Genomic DNA, 12786 nt, shown 5'->3' with positions numbered 1-12786 from the left:
GTTTCATATAAATAGTTTCACGTAAATGACTTTTTCCATAAAGAGCATAACTATTTTTAGTTAAGGGGAAACAGAAGTTCAACTTAGATCTTTAAAGGAGGGAAGAAGTTAGATACATAGCTTGAAGATCTGAGCAGTAGCCATTAAGCAGAGATGAACTAGTTTGGGGAAAACTAATTGAGGGTGATTTGAGCCTGGGTCTAAAACGTTCAGAAAGATGGGACCATGCTTCTAAAGGTGAGCTGTGATATTGACCTGTGTCAATGTTAATATGATGAAGTCTCGATTTATTAAAGACAAGGAAAGTGTATGATCTATTAATATAAATATTGATTACATCTTTAAAAAGAGGAGTTCAGGATCTCATATCGATCCACATATGAAGTTATATTCCCAGAATAAGTCTGGAAGATGGAAAAAGGAATTATTTGAACTAATAATCAGCACTTAGCTTCCTAGAGCAAGCTGCTCTAAGGAGAAATGATTTAGATTGGATAAAAAGAACTGGTACATAGGGTTCCCAAATAAACCAAACACACTCCGTTTCCAGTCCTACAGAGATTACAGGAGGTTCGAGTTCCTTTTGGGAAGAAATAACAGCCAAAATCCGTCTGCCCCTCCCTACACGTGTTTTTAAAGAATGCATTACTAAGCCTACTACGTAAAAAGGCTCAGCCTCTTCTCCCACAGGCAGGAATTGTTCTTTCAGCCTTACATGCATTGCTTCCAAAGATTGTCTCAAGATGGGAGGGAAAATCCCATCTGAGCGTTGTCCTTTCTTTCAAGAGTGCCTGGGAGGGGCCAGCAAAGCAAACAGCAACTTTGAGTTGCAGCACGCCCTCCACTGGGGTTTATGCATTTCAAATCCTGTTGGTGTAATGCCTTTCAAATCCTCTGCATTACAAACTTCTCCTGCCTCCCTGGCATGGGCTTTGGCAGCTGAGCGACTGGGCCAGTTCTTGCTAAAAGGCACCGAAGAAATTTCTGGCTGTTTCCCCAGCACAACTGTTCCCGCCTGCTGAACAGCAGAGCCTTGCAGCAGGATGCCTGCTGCTGAATGCTGGAAATGCTCTGAGGTAACTGAAAACTTGGTTTTGACCTACTGTGAGTTTGCAGTCTTTACCATTTTCCTTCCTACCTGTGGTTTTGGCCAGTTTGGGAGTGTCTATCACATACAACCCCCAGCCAGAATGGCCTGACTACAACATATGCATGCAGCTGGAGCAGCTGAGGTATTTGGGCTACAACGATGGTGAAACAGGCAGGGGTGGGAGCAAAGGGAGTTGCAAAAAGCCCTACACTTGTCTGGAGAGGAGCTTCAAATGGTTTAATTTCTTTTTTGTTGTTGTTGTTGGTCTATTCTGTGGCACTTGGAGTACCTGCACAGACTGGCACACACCAGGACCCCAGAATGAGCACAGTCTGGGCTGTGAGGCTGTGTCAGGATTTCACAGAGGGTTAGGGCTGACCAGACAAGTCACCCCTGTTTCTCTGGGGCTGCAGTGTAAGTGCTGTACTTGGAAAATGTGACCCTCCTTGCGCTATCAAATGGGAGACCTTGGGTAAAATGAACTTCAGTGAGGACAGCCAAGAGCAGGCTTTTGATGGTGTCCTGAGACTGCACTTGCAAGTTTGCATGACTTGAGCATGATGCTTTTGCAGCTGGCACACACAGCAGGCTCCACGGCTGCCTTCCCTTCAAACAGCAACTTGGCCTGGTCTTGTACCTGTTAATTAGCCACATTTGGCACATGGGGCCTGGGAAAGGCAGAGGAGCTGTGTGACTGCACTGCAGCCAGCTCTGCACCACTCCCGGCAGTCCCCTTCTCTTCTAAGCCTCTTGGGTGGCAGCCAGCTGCAGTCCTGGTCCCCATGAGGGAGAACCTTCTTATACATGAGGAATTAAACCCAAGAGACCTCCGTGTTTTGGGAAGACTGTCAACTGGCATGTCGTACCCCTGTGGTCCAGGACGAGCCTGGTGTCTCTGGTGGGGTCTGGAGGGGGAAAGCGGGACAGGGACCACAAAGGCCAGGTGGCAGTGGGGGCTCTGTTTGGCTGGTGGCTCCATCATGGGGGCTCTAAGTCAGCAGCTGGACAGTGTCTGAGGCACGGTGCAATTGGAGATGGTTGTGGATGATATGTAGTTTTCTGCCATCCCACCCCTTCGGTTTCTGTCCAAAATTTTTGAGATATAAATGGAAAATGGAATTCTGAAGCGACCATATCACATGAATGACTTTCAGCTCTCTCACTGATGACTAGTTAGTCAGTCCAGTTTGGGACCAGACACAATAGTAAATGGGATTTTAGCATCCTAATGTGGGAAATACCATTTTTTTTAATGCCTAGTGAAAAGCCATAGTAAGAGTTAAGTGAACCAGAGGGAGCCTGGGCCACACTGTGTGGATCCAGATACCACTGGCACCACCAGGCCTGCAACCTTGGCATATGATCCTTCACTGAAGGCAAAAACCTAACTGTCAACTAGTTAGGATTATGAAAGGCTAGTAGTTTGTGGAGGGCTTGGACTTCCGGTTCTGGTTAGGCTCATCTTGTCAACAAATAGGCACATTTTGAACAGTCAGGGCACCTGCTTTTCACACTGAAAAGGTCAGCAGTGACCCTGGGCCAGGGAAGCAACTTTGTCACTCAGGAGCTTGGGGATTCTGAGATGAAAAGGCTCAGGCAAAATGAAGAGCAGGTGTCAGCCACCTCCATGCTGCAGAGGGGATCTCTGCACAACTGAAGAAGATGATGAGGAGCCCCAGTGCCAGAGGCTGGTAGAGGAGATTGAGCCTGCGAAAGAGGGACTGGTGAGAGTAGATGTCCCTGGGGTCTGGCTGTGCGGTGACAGGACAGCCAGGCTGTGCACCGCTGCTCTACAGCCTGCTCAGCTCCAGGCATCTTTGCTGGGGAGATGTTTCATCTTGTTTCACTTTATGGTGTGAGATACGGCTTCTGTAAGGTGATTTGTCTCTGTAAAGGAAAGGGTATTTCTCTAAATGTTATATTTGTATAGTAAGGAAAAATAATGTGGATTTTTTTCCTCTTTTTTAGAAAACACCATTGCATTGTGGAGGTAGCATGAGTGGCCTCATCTGTCTCTCTCTGCTTATAGCTCTTGTTTATCTTGTTGATGAAAGATAGGCTTGGTAAATCCTTGTGAGAGAGTGACTGTGGCCTGCTCATCTTTCATTCATCCTCAGAGTGTAGCTAAACTTTCTATGCATATTTAAAACAATGGCATTTAATCTCTAACATAGTTAAAAGGCTTATGTGTGCCTCCTCCAGAAGTGAGACACAGTGGCGGCGGTTATTACTTATTGTATGTGTTTGTCTCAGCCTGAAAACTGAGGAGTCAGAAGAAAAAGTTCTCATTTTAATATTCTGCAGGGCTGAATTGCTTCAGTGAAAGCAAAGGCTGTTGTACAGTTAGTGATGCATAACTCCGTGGGGTTTTTTTTGTATTAGTCTGTCCTTTGGCTGTGGGGATCTCATCTGCATGAGGCTGTTAGGTTTTTTCTAAATATTGACACGAGTGTCAGTCCCTGAGCACCAGCTGGTTGATAAATCAAAGTCCTTAACCAATCAATGGGTAGAGGTTTGCATAACGGTGTCATTATTTCTGAAAAATGGTGCAATTGGAATTGCAAACCTTTCTTCTTTTGATTTGCTTTTATAATGCCTCTGCTTTACTGCCTCCATTGCTCACGTTTTTAAAGTAATTAGTAACAATGAAGATGCTTCCTAATCTCCTGTATCTTTCCTTTTTTCTGTGGCTTGTATTGGGGTGGGGGGGGGGAAGTAACAAGCAATAAAACTTAAAAGAATTTGCACACAGAAAAAGGGAAAAAGGGGGTGGGAAGGAGAAATAAAATGTTTTGTGTGTTTGGTTGGTTGTTTTTCCTAAATATAAAGCTGTGATCTGAAGTTCATATTCCTCTTTTTTCTTGCCTACCTTCCCTCCAGGACTGTTTGCATGATTTTCCTTGCACTGTTGGTACTGTACCAGTTCTGACCCCTCACTAATATCTTTTGGTTATTGGAGAGAAACTAGCTTTTGGATCTGTATGAATGTAAATTGAAGTGAGAGAAGGGAAGATGACTGCAGGGAAAGAATGTTCTTCTAGGTTTAGGGTTTGTAACTTCAGTTTGCTATTTGTGTGTGTGTGTGTGTGGTTTTCCTCTGCTCTTCCCTTTACTATGAGGCACATACTGTAAGTATAAGTTATATACTATAACAGGGTATATTTTTGTGGGCTAGTAGTTTGAAAATGTGCCAACTTTGTTCTTTTATTTCTGTTTTGTAAAGTAGTGAGGAATTCAACTTGCATGGTAATGTGTTGTTCTGTGACGTAATGGGTCTGGAGATGCAAAGCTAGAACGCAGTAGGCATTAAGTGGTATGTCCAAAGGCAAGTGCTTGCAGCTCTTAGGTCACAATCCAAATTATGCAGTAAAACAGTATTACACGCTTCCTGATTTTGGACCCTTTGGGATATCCTTTTGCAGCTTTTCTCCTCATCCAAATGGGCTAAAGTTTCCCTTGAGCCTGGGTAATGGAGGCTGAAAACTTTCTTTGGCTTCTGATTCTGGTATTTAGCTAAGCGAGACTTTGGTCATTCTTATCCCTGTAAAGATGAGGTGTGTGAATAAGCTCGAAACTATTTCTCCTTCGATTTTTGAGGCCTTGAATGTGCAAGACATGTTGATTCTGTCCTGTTTTCGTACATCTTCTGGAAATAAGACATTTGAATCTTTGCATTTGACAAGACACATGTGCACTGATTTTAGTGAAGTGTAATTTGAAACTAGTTTAGTTAAACTGAGGCAGATGACTGCAGGACTGTGTGGAAGTTCTTTGGTGTAAGGTTGTGGTGCTGCTGCAAGATTATTTAAAAAAATATTAAAAATTTAAAAAATTATTAATTATTTAAAAATATTAAAATTACTTTAAAAAAAAGGTAATACTGTTGCCATGAGTCTTAGTGTTGAACAAGTACAAATTAAATTAAAATGTGTAATGAAAAAGAATACAAAAATCTCAAAAGACTGTCAGGTACGGTATTGTCTGGCTTACTGCACAGCATAAAGATTAAATGTTATGTTTTTGGTTATTAAGCACTAGCTAAAATTATGTGGTCATGCGTGATCTCAATCAGGCCTGTACTGACAGGTGATCAGATATTATGTAAAGTTTATTATGTAATCAGGACCTGGTTGTCTGTAGACAAGATTTATTTACTGCTTTAATACACTTATTTTACATACGGTGTCTGTGCCTCTTTCATGTTTCTTTGCAGTACTTTGGCAAGCAAGAATAGAAGTTGGAATGGTTGCCAAAATTGAAAGTTTAGCCTAAAAATCTGAAATAGAACAAGAAAGCTGTCTTTTGTTTTCTCAGTTATTCATACTACAGGCTTTCTTTTTGTAAGATGGTTTAATTCAGTCTGAGAATAAACATATGACCTATCTCGCCAGGGCATTAGATTGAACCACAGAACTCCCCCCTGCCCAGCTAGGTCTTGTGGCACATTATCAACCAAGACATTTTTCATGGGCATAAAAAAAGGAAAGGATACTACGGAAAGTGTTCCGTGTGTTTCAACCAACCTTGCTCATGAAGAACAGGTTGAGTGGGAAGTCCGCAGGCTGGAAACAATTCTGCTTAAAACATGCATTGAGTTTATTTATGTTAACAGTGAGCACATTTGTGGAAATCATGAGTTTTTTTCACAATCTGTTTGCTAAATTAGGATGCAAACCCAAGAATGCTTGTGCGTGAGACTAATTTTCTATAAATGAGTAGTGTCACTGAGTTCAGTAAGAGCAGTCACACATAGAATTAAGCACATGCATGATAGTTTGCAGAAATTTGGCAAATACATTGTCATCATGAACAGATTGTCCAGCTTTACTTTTAATGCAGCTATAAATTCTTGTCTTGGTCCTGTTTTGAGTAGCCCTGGTTGGATGAACCATAAGCTATTTTATTGTGCAAAGCCTAACTGAGGATATTTCTCTCATTTTGTCATAGCAACAAGAGCAAGATCCCACAAACCTATACATCTCAAATTTACCTGTTTCCATGGATGAGCAGGAACTGGAGAATATGCTGAAACCCTTTGGACATGTCATTTCCACCAGAATATTAAGAGATGCTAATGGAGTCAGCAGAGGAGTCGGCTTTGCCAGGTGAAACCTTCACTCTTTCTTGATTAATGACATCTTTTGGCTTTGGTCCTTTGCAAATGCTGTCTATTCTGTAGCTCTGGAGCCTCATAGCTATGCAAAATACAGAGCAGCCCCTTTATCAGATTGTGTGTCTGTTCTTTCCACCGAGCTGAAGAATACCAATGCAGGAGGATGTTCATTTCACTGCTCTAAAAAGTAGTTCGTTGTATGTATGTATATGTAAATAAAGATCACTTAGAATAGCGAGCTATCCATGCAGTACCAAGCTTGGATAAATACACGTCCTACAGCCAAAAGCAGACACTTGGTGAAGAAACTGCTTAAATGTTTAGCAAAGATTTTGCTACAGGAAAAAGTAAATTTAGCGGTTGAAAAAACAAAGGGAAGGGACTATAAGTGAAGGGACTATAACGTGGCTTCCTCAAAAGCTGCAGGGAACTCCAGCCTGTAAGAAGAGCTTAGAAAAGAAATATTTGCATATAACAAGCCCTGTTGGAGTAGTCAGATATTTTAGACACAATGGGCAACATATTGTTACCATGTACTTCATGTCAGTACAGATAGACAAGTTTCCATGCTTACTCTCAGGGAATATTTACATAGATTCTCCTCAGCTTGAGACGGTCTTAAATCAAATTGTTGCTTTTGAAAAGCAAAGGAATAGAGGGTTTTATATAGAAAAGTATTGAAAAAGCAAATAAGAAGAGAAATTTGCAATTGCTGTAAATCAGTCTTCGTCTTCAAAAGAAAAGGAAAGAAAATCCCAAATCATCGTTTCTACAGAATATTCATAACATTGTGCTTTGTAGCAGAGGCAAAATAACTCAGTCATCTTGCATATTTCTTTGATATACACCGTATCTTGGTATATCATGGCACTTCTGTTAGTGTCATAACACCACTGAGTGAAATGGGCTAATCTATGATAAAAACGTAGCTTGCAATGTAAGTGACATTGTAATATTACCTTTGTCCCTGATGTGAAAGGTCATCACGCACAAAGAATTTTAAGATGATATTGTCTGAATTAAAATAGAAAAAGGCAAAACATTTATGCTGGAAGATGACACACTGTTCCCTACGTATTCTTGCAGATAATAACATGAAATTTTCTAGCTCACTAAATATAGACAAATCTAACTCACAAATAAACTTGCATTTAAAAAGCAGACTTTGTTTGTGGAAATGTATTTAATTATGTAACATATTTCAAGAAACCTTCAGTGATCTAACATGAAAGTGGTGTAATTCACCATGCAAACAACAGAGTGGTAAAACCTTTGATTCATCAAATACAGCACATCTCCCATTGACTTGAATGAGGCCAGAATTAATCCAGCAATTCAGAACCGTAGTTGAATGCTGACTCTTGTCTTCTTAAAGTTATCAATACAATCTTTAATTAGATGACCACCTGGCCTTCTCTTTGTAATAATGTGCTATTTGCTATATTTTTCCTGCATGTCAATCCAAACAGAAGAATTTGTTCAACTTTGCCTGTAGACATGAAGGTTTCATTTTAGTGTACCTGCAGTGTGAGCACATGCTGATGAGTGGGTATAAATGCAGTACAGGTAGGGGATGGCAGCTGTATTTCAGTCCAGATAAGATTTCAGGAGTTCAGCAACCCATGCGGTGATCTGGCGTATTGTACCTTCTGACCTGGAGCCTTTTGTCACAGCGTATCCTGCCTGCTTGTGGAATGTGCCATGCTGCTCAGCACAGCTCTTAACTGAGCCACAGAAGCACAAGAGGAAAAGATAACTTTGCACACGCTAAAATAAAGTAGCATCCAGCAATTGTGAAATTTGATGTTTCAAAGTTATTAATTAAGTGCCATGATGATTATAAATAACTTTTTTTTTCCTGCCCAATTATGTGAATAGTCAATCTCAAAATAAATATATTCAAAAAGCAATTGGAAGTAGAAACTTACAGTAGACAGCTATTGTCAGATTTTTCTCCTAAATAGGTATTATTAGCAGTTTCGTAGTACTGCAGGTGGCTACTTAATCATTTATAACCTGGCTAACTTCAAATGTTCTTGGATCAGATTTATCTGAGTAATGTTAGAACATTAGAGTTCTGCCTCCTTTAAAGTATGCGTGTACAAAGCTAGCTCTTCTTTTTAAGCTGTGAAAGTATTTCCTCTCCTTTGTGTCCCTCAAAAGGAGCTAAACAGATTTTCCTGAGACTTTCCAGAGCATTTCACTGTGGCTTGGACCCAACTGTGCCTAGGTACACCCCAGGGGAAATTTTGAGGAGGAGAGTTATGAGCAAGGGGCCAGAGAAGGGAAGCTTTAGAATCCAACTGTGGCTCCACAGAGGTCCATCCAGTTGCAAGGGACTTGCCGTGACCTCTGGGACACCCACCTCTGCCTCTCCCCTTGCCCCTGCTTTGTACTTCAAAGTGGTGCTGCCTGGCTCCAGGCTCTCCGTGGGAGCTGGATTTCTGTGGGGCTCGTGTTGCTGTCATCGTTAGGCAGTGTGGGTTTCTGCTGACACCAGCAAGCCGAAGCTGGGACTAAGCACAGCCTATTGTGTAATGGAGAGAGACATTAGGAGGAGGAGGTGCTTACTAGGAGTAAGGAATTCGAAAAAGGAGGCGGTGCGGATGAGAAGCTTTGAGTTCAGCCTGTGATAACATTGCGTATCGAAAGAGAGAATGACGCAGTGTTGCCCTTACATGGGATTTCATCACAAAACAAGTGCAGGGGTTTCTTAAATCCCTGTTGATAGGAGTCGTCTAATGACTTCAGCATCTGACCTTTCATTTAAAAAGCGCAAGTAGATTCCTCAGAGCTTAGAACAAAAGTCCTTCACCCTCAGAAAACAAACAACAACAACAAAAGAAAAACAAGGAAAAAAGCCACAGAAAGTGAATTTGAAGACTTATTTTGAGAGGTAGTAAGTGAGAAGGTCTTTGAGGGAGGCTGGAATGACTGGATAGGAGAAGGTACTGGGAGCAAGGAGGGAAATATTTAAATTTAACCTGAAGGTGTGTTTGTTGTCACTTATAAAGAGGTAACTATATGTTCTGGAAGACCTGGCTTTCCACAGGTCCATAAAGGGTGAGTTCCAGGTGTTGAGGTGGGAGAAGATAAAGAAGTAACACAATCAAAATAGAGCTAAAGCAGCGGTGCTGTTTTGCTAAATGAAAGCAGGAATATTTAGAGGGAGATTTCTGAGGCTCAGTGATGATACTGCTTTGGAGGCAGAGAAGTATCAGCAGCACCAGGGAATAGACAACATCCAGGGAGTTTAAGGATGCATTTATGAAGAGAAGAAATGTTTTGTTCTTCCTTATTCAAGGGTTTAATTGAAGGCAGATGAAAAGGTGCTATAAATTTAGCTTGAAGAAATCCATCATCTGGGACAGTAGTGCAGCCTTAGATATTGTGAGGATCATTCCTACTCTCAGTCAGAAGAATGACCTGTCACATACTACATCTTGCGCAGGAAATCGCTTTATGATTGGATATCCCAGATGAAACTGGAAATCACAAACCATCCCCAAAGACTTTGTGTGATATCTGTAAAATATTCCAGTACCCGTGGTGATAAATTTCCGTTGAAAAGGCCCCCATGGAACAGGCTCACAATGTCAATGCAGGGTGCTGGAGAGGTCTATGGGACAACGTTATCTCTAAGACCCTCACATTTCCATCTAGCATTGCAACCTGCACCAAATTTTGGTAGACTCAATATGTCCCTAAGGAAATAATGGCCAGGCATGGAGCTGCACTTCCTAGGAGTAGCAAACTCCAGAGGAGGGACACATGGTAACTCCAGAGGAGGGACACATGGTGCAGGATCCTGGCACAAATATCAGTGGGACTCCATAACATCAAAATGGATACGAAGCCCTTGAAGGGGAAGAGAGAGGAACGAAGCAAGTTAGGAGCCATAAGATAACTTGGCTGAGCAATTTTCATAAATCCAGGCCTGAGATACTGTGAGTTTTTATTGAAAAACCCCTTTGGGCATGGAAAATGGGGCAAGGAGGCATTGGGATATACCTTGGAGAAGGACTTGCTGATACCACTGAATCAATGAAATAAAAATTGCATTTTATAACCCCATAGTAAAATACCATTCAAGTATATTTAAGTATGTTCCTTATAGAGATAGTAATATTAATATATATGTGTACCATACTCAGCTGAACAGCGGAGCAAGCCTTTTATAGGTCCTTTTAAATGATAAAGTGCAAAGAAAGAGTTAGAAACCACTAACTTTTTTATTTTGTTTGCTGTCTTGTAACTTAGAACGACCTTGCAAGATTCCCCCCCCGAGCGACATTTTACAACTAAGTCATAAGCCTCTGAAAACAGAAATTTATGATGGAAATGCTGACAGGCAGACAGTCAAGTATTGCACTGCTGGCGGGCACCAGTGTAATACTTAACCTGAGACTGTGAAGACAGTAGCATAAATCAGCCTGGGTCTAGGTGGAAATGACTGTGTGTTCATACTATTCTTTTCCGGTAACATGAGAAAATTTGTCCAACACAAACTGTCACAAAAGAATGTTACGATGCTATTCCCAGCAAACAGCCAAAGTCAAGAGATTCTCATTTAGCTGTCTCTATCATGTCAGAGCAAAAGAGTATAGTGAGGAGATACTCTCACCCCTTTGTTACACAGCTCGGAGGTCTGTAGTGGGGCATTTACCCATTTTGTTGTTGGGAGTTTAGGCTTCATCCTTGTCTTTTCCCTACTTTGTTCTTCTGGAAGAGCTTTCAATGGGATGCTTTTCTCTGCCTGCATATGTTTTTTATTTAACTTATCTCCTGACTGTGTTTTATATGTGTTCAATTTAGTCTTTGGAAGCAGTATTCTACTCAGCAACTGAAAGGGAGCAGCAGAAAATGGGAAACAAAGTTTTGAGCTCCCATAGGATCATTATTCTATTTATAGGCGTTTTGCATGGATTTTGGTGGACATGGATGTGCTCCAGTTTCCACTGAAGCAAAATGAGAGAGCTAAGGCTTTAATTTGTGTATTCTTTTCCTCAAAGGAAGCTGTGCATCTTTCAGGGATTTTCAGGACAGCGTATGTGTCATTTAGTTATCTTGGATTTCTTCTGAAAAAGAGGTTTCTCTGTGGAGAGCACTGTAGCTCTGTGCAGAAATACTCAGGCAGCTCAAATCGGTCACCTTGGCATAATGGGTCATGCTGCAAGGTATAGTATGGACCATATCTGCAGAAAAGAGGAGCCAATACTGTCCTCACTGGAGGTTTCTGCAGATTTTGTGTATTCATCTGAGATAGTAAACAACCTCCTGTTGTTCATGCAAACAGGACTGAACATGAACAGTATACAGGCAGGACACATTGGGAAAAGATATAATTTATGAGCAATGAGCAGAACTTGTCAAAATTAATATCTCTTCCTAGACTATAAATGACAAAGGGAACAGTTTTTCCAGCATAAAATGGATTCCAACCAAAAAGCACAAACATCTTGAAGCAATTTCTTACCAGCTGAAAAGCTGGAGACATAAGATACCTAAGTCAGCTACAGGAGAGAAGAAAATCACAGGTTGTAGCCATATCAGAGTCTTAGAATGTCTGGAATTAAATCAGCAAAACAAATTGAGAAATTAGTGAACATGTTGCCATAGAAGGATAAAGGATAGAACATATGGAGGTGCTAAGAATCCTCATACTAATCAAACCTATCTTGTAGCTTTAGAGTATTTAAAGACCTGAAGATCCTTTTCCCTGACCTCTTTTATCTCACAGGCAGGTGAAGGACTCCCAGTTACCTAATACTGGTATAATACTTGTCTTTCACTAAAATACAACTTTCAGAAGTGATTTTAAGACATCAACCAGAAAAAAAGCACCACCTTCTTTCTATCTAATGTGTGCCAGTGGATCATATTCCTTGCAGTTAGATGTTTCTGCCTAATTTCTCTTTCAAATTTATCTGGCTTTTGTCACAACTCCAGTGTGTATTCTAACTATGGCCTCAGTTCTTTGGACTCCTCCGCTGTATAATATTGCTACTACCTTCCCACTCCCCTCTTTGCAAAATGCCTTAAATAGTAAAGAAACATTCCCCCCCAAGATTTATTATTCCTGTTCTTATAAATATAAGAAAACAAAAATATTTATATGCTATTCATAACGTAAGTGCGGTAGTAACATTTTAATCTTTAAATATTTACTCTGGATATAAAAAATATAGTCCTGATGATATTTTACATGATTATTATTATTAAGCAAAGTGACTACAGGATATATGTAAACCAAACCCACATTTTACCACTAACTGGTAATTACAAGGTACTGAGTATTTCTCATCTAATAATTATGTAATCATCATGTTATTCTTTGTGTATAAATTTTATTAAGTTGTTTCTTGACACTGCATCAGTCTTTATAATAAGCATGTGTAAGAGCTTTAGTTTTAAAAAAATTTCCTTTTCCAATTTTTTTTCTTTCATGGTAAATGTTCCCTATTACTTATAACAACACTTAATAACTACTTTGAAGCCACTACGGCCTATAGAGAGAGTAATATGTATTTTTTAAATGATCTAAAATAAATATTTAATAGCAAGACACAAACGTCAAATTATT

At 40.5% G+C, this 12786-nt stretch overlaps 1 protein-coding gene across 5 annotated transcripts in view; it reads left to right on the top strand.

The window, feature by feature from the left end:
* Positions 1–12786, top strand: part of RBMS3 (RNA binding motif single stranded interacting protein 3) — a gene marked incomplete at both ends in the record, with an annotated part of 435160 nt that overhangs the window by 283055 nt on the left and 139319 nt on the right. For all 5 annotated transcript variants that reach the window (XM_080338490.1, XM_080338489.1, XM_080338487.1 and 2 more), the window contains one exon: positions 6038–6195. In XM_080338490.1, coding sequence (XP_080194616.1) covers positions 6038–6195 — 158 coding nt within the window. The remainder of the gene's footprint in view (positions 1–6037; positions 6196–12786) is intronic.

Source organism: Nesoenas mayeri, assembly GCF_963082525.1.
Source record: "Nesoenas mayeri genome assembly, chromosome: 2".
Taxonomy (NCBI): domain Eukaryota; kingdom Metazoa; phylum Chordata; class Aves; order Columbiformes; family Columbidae; genus Nesoenas; species Nesoenas mayeri.
This window is presented reverse-complemented; position numbering and strand designations above follow the sequence as displayed.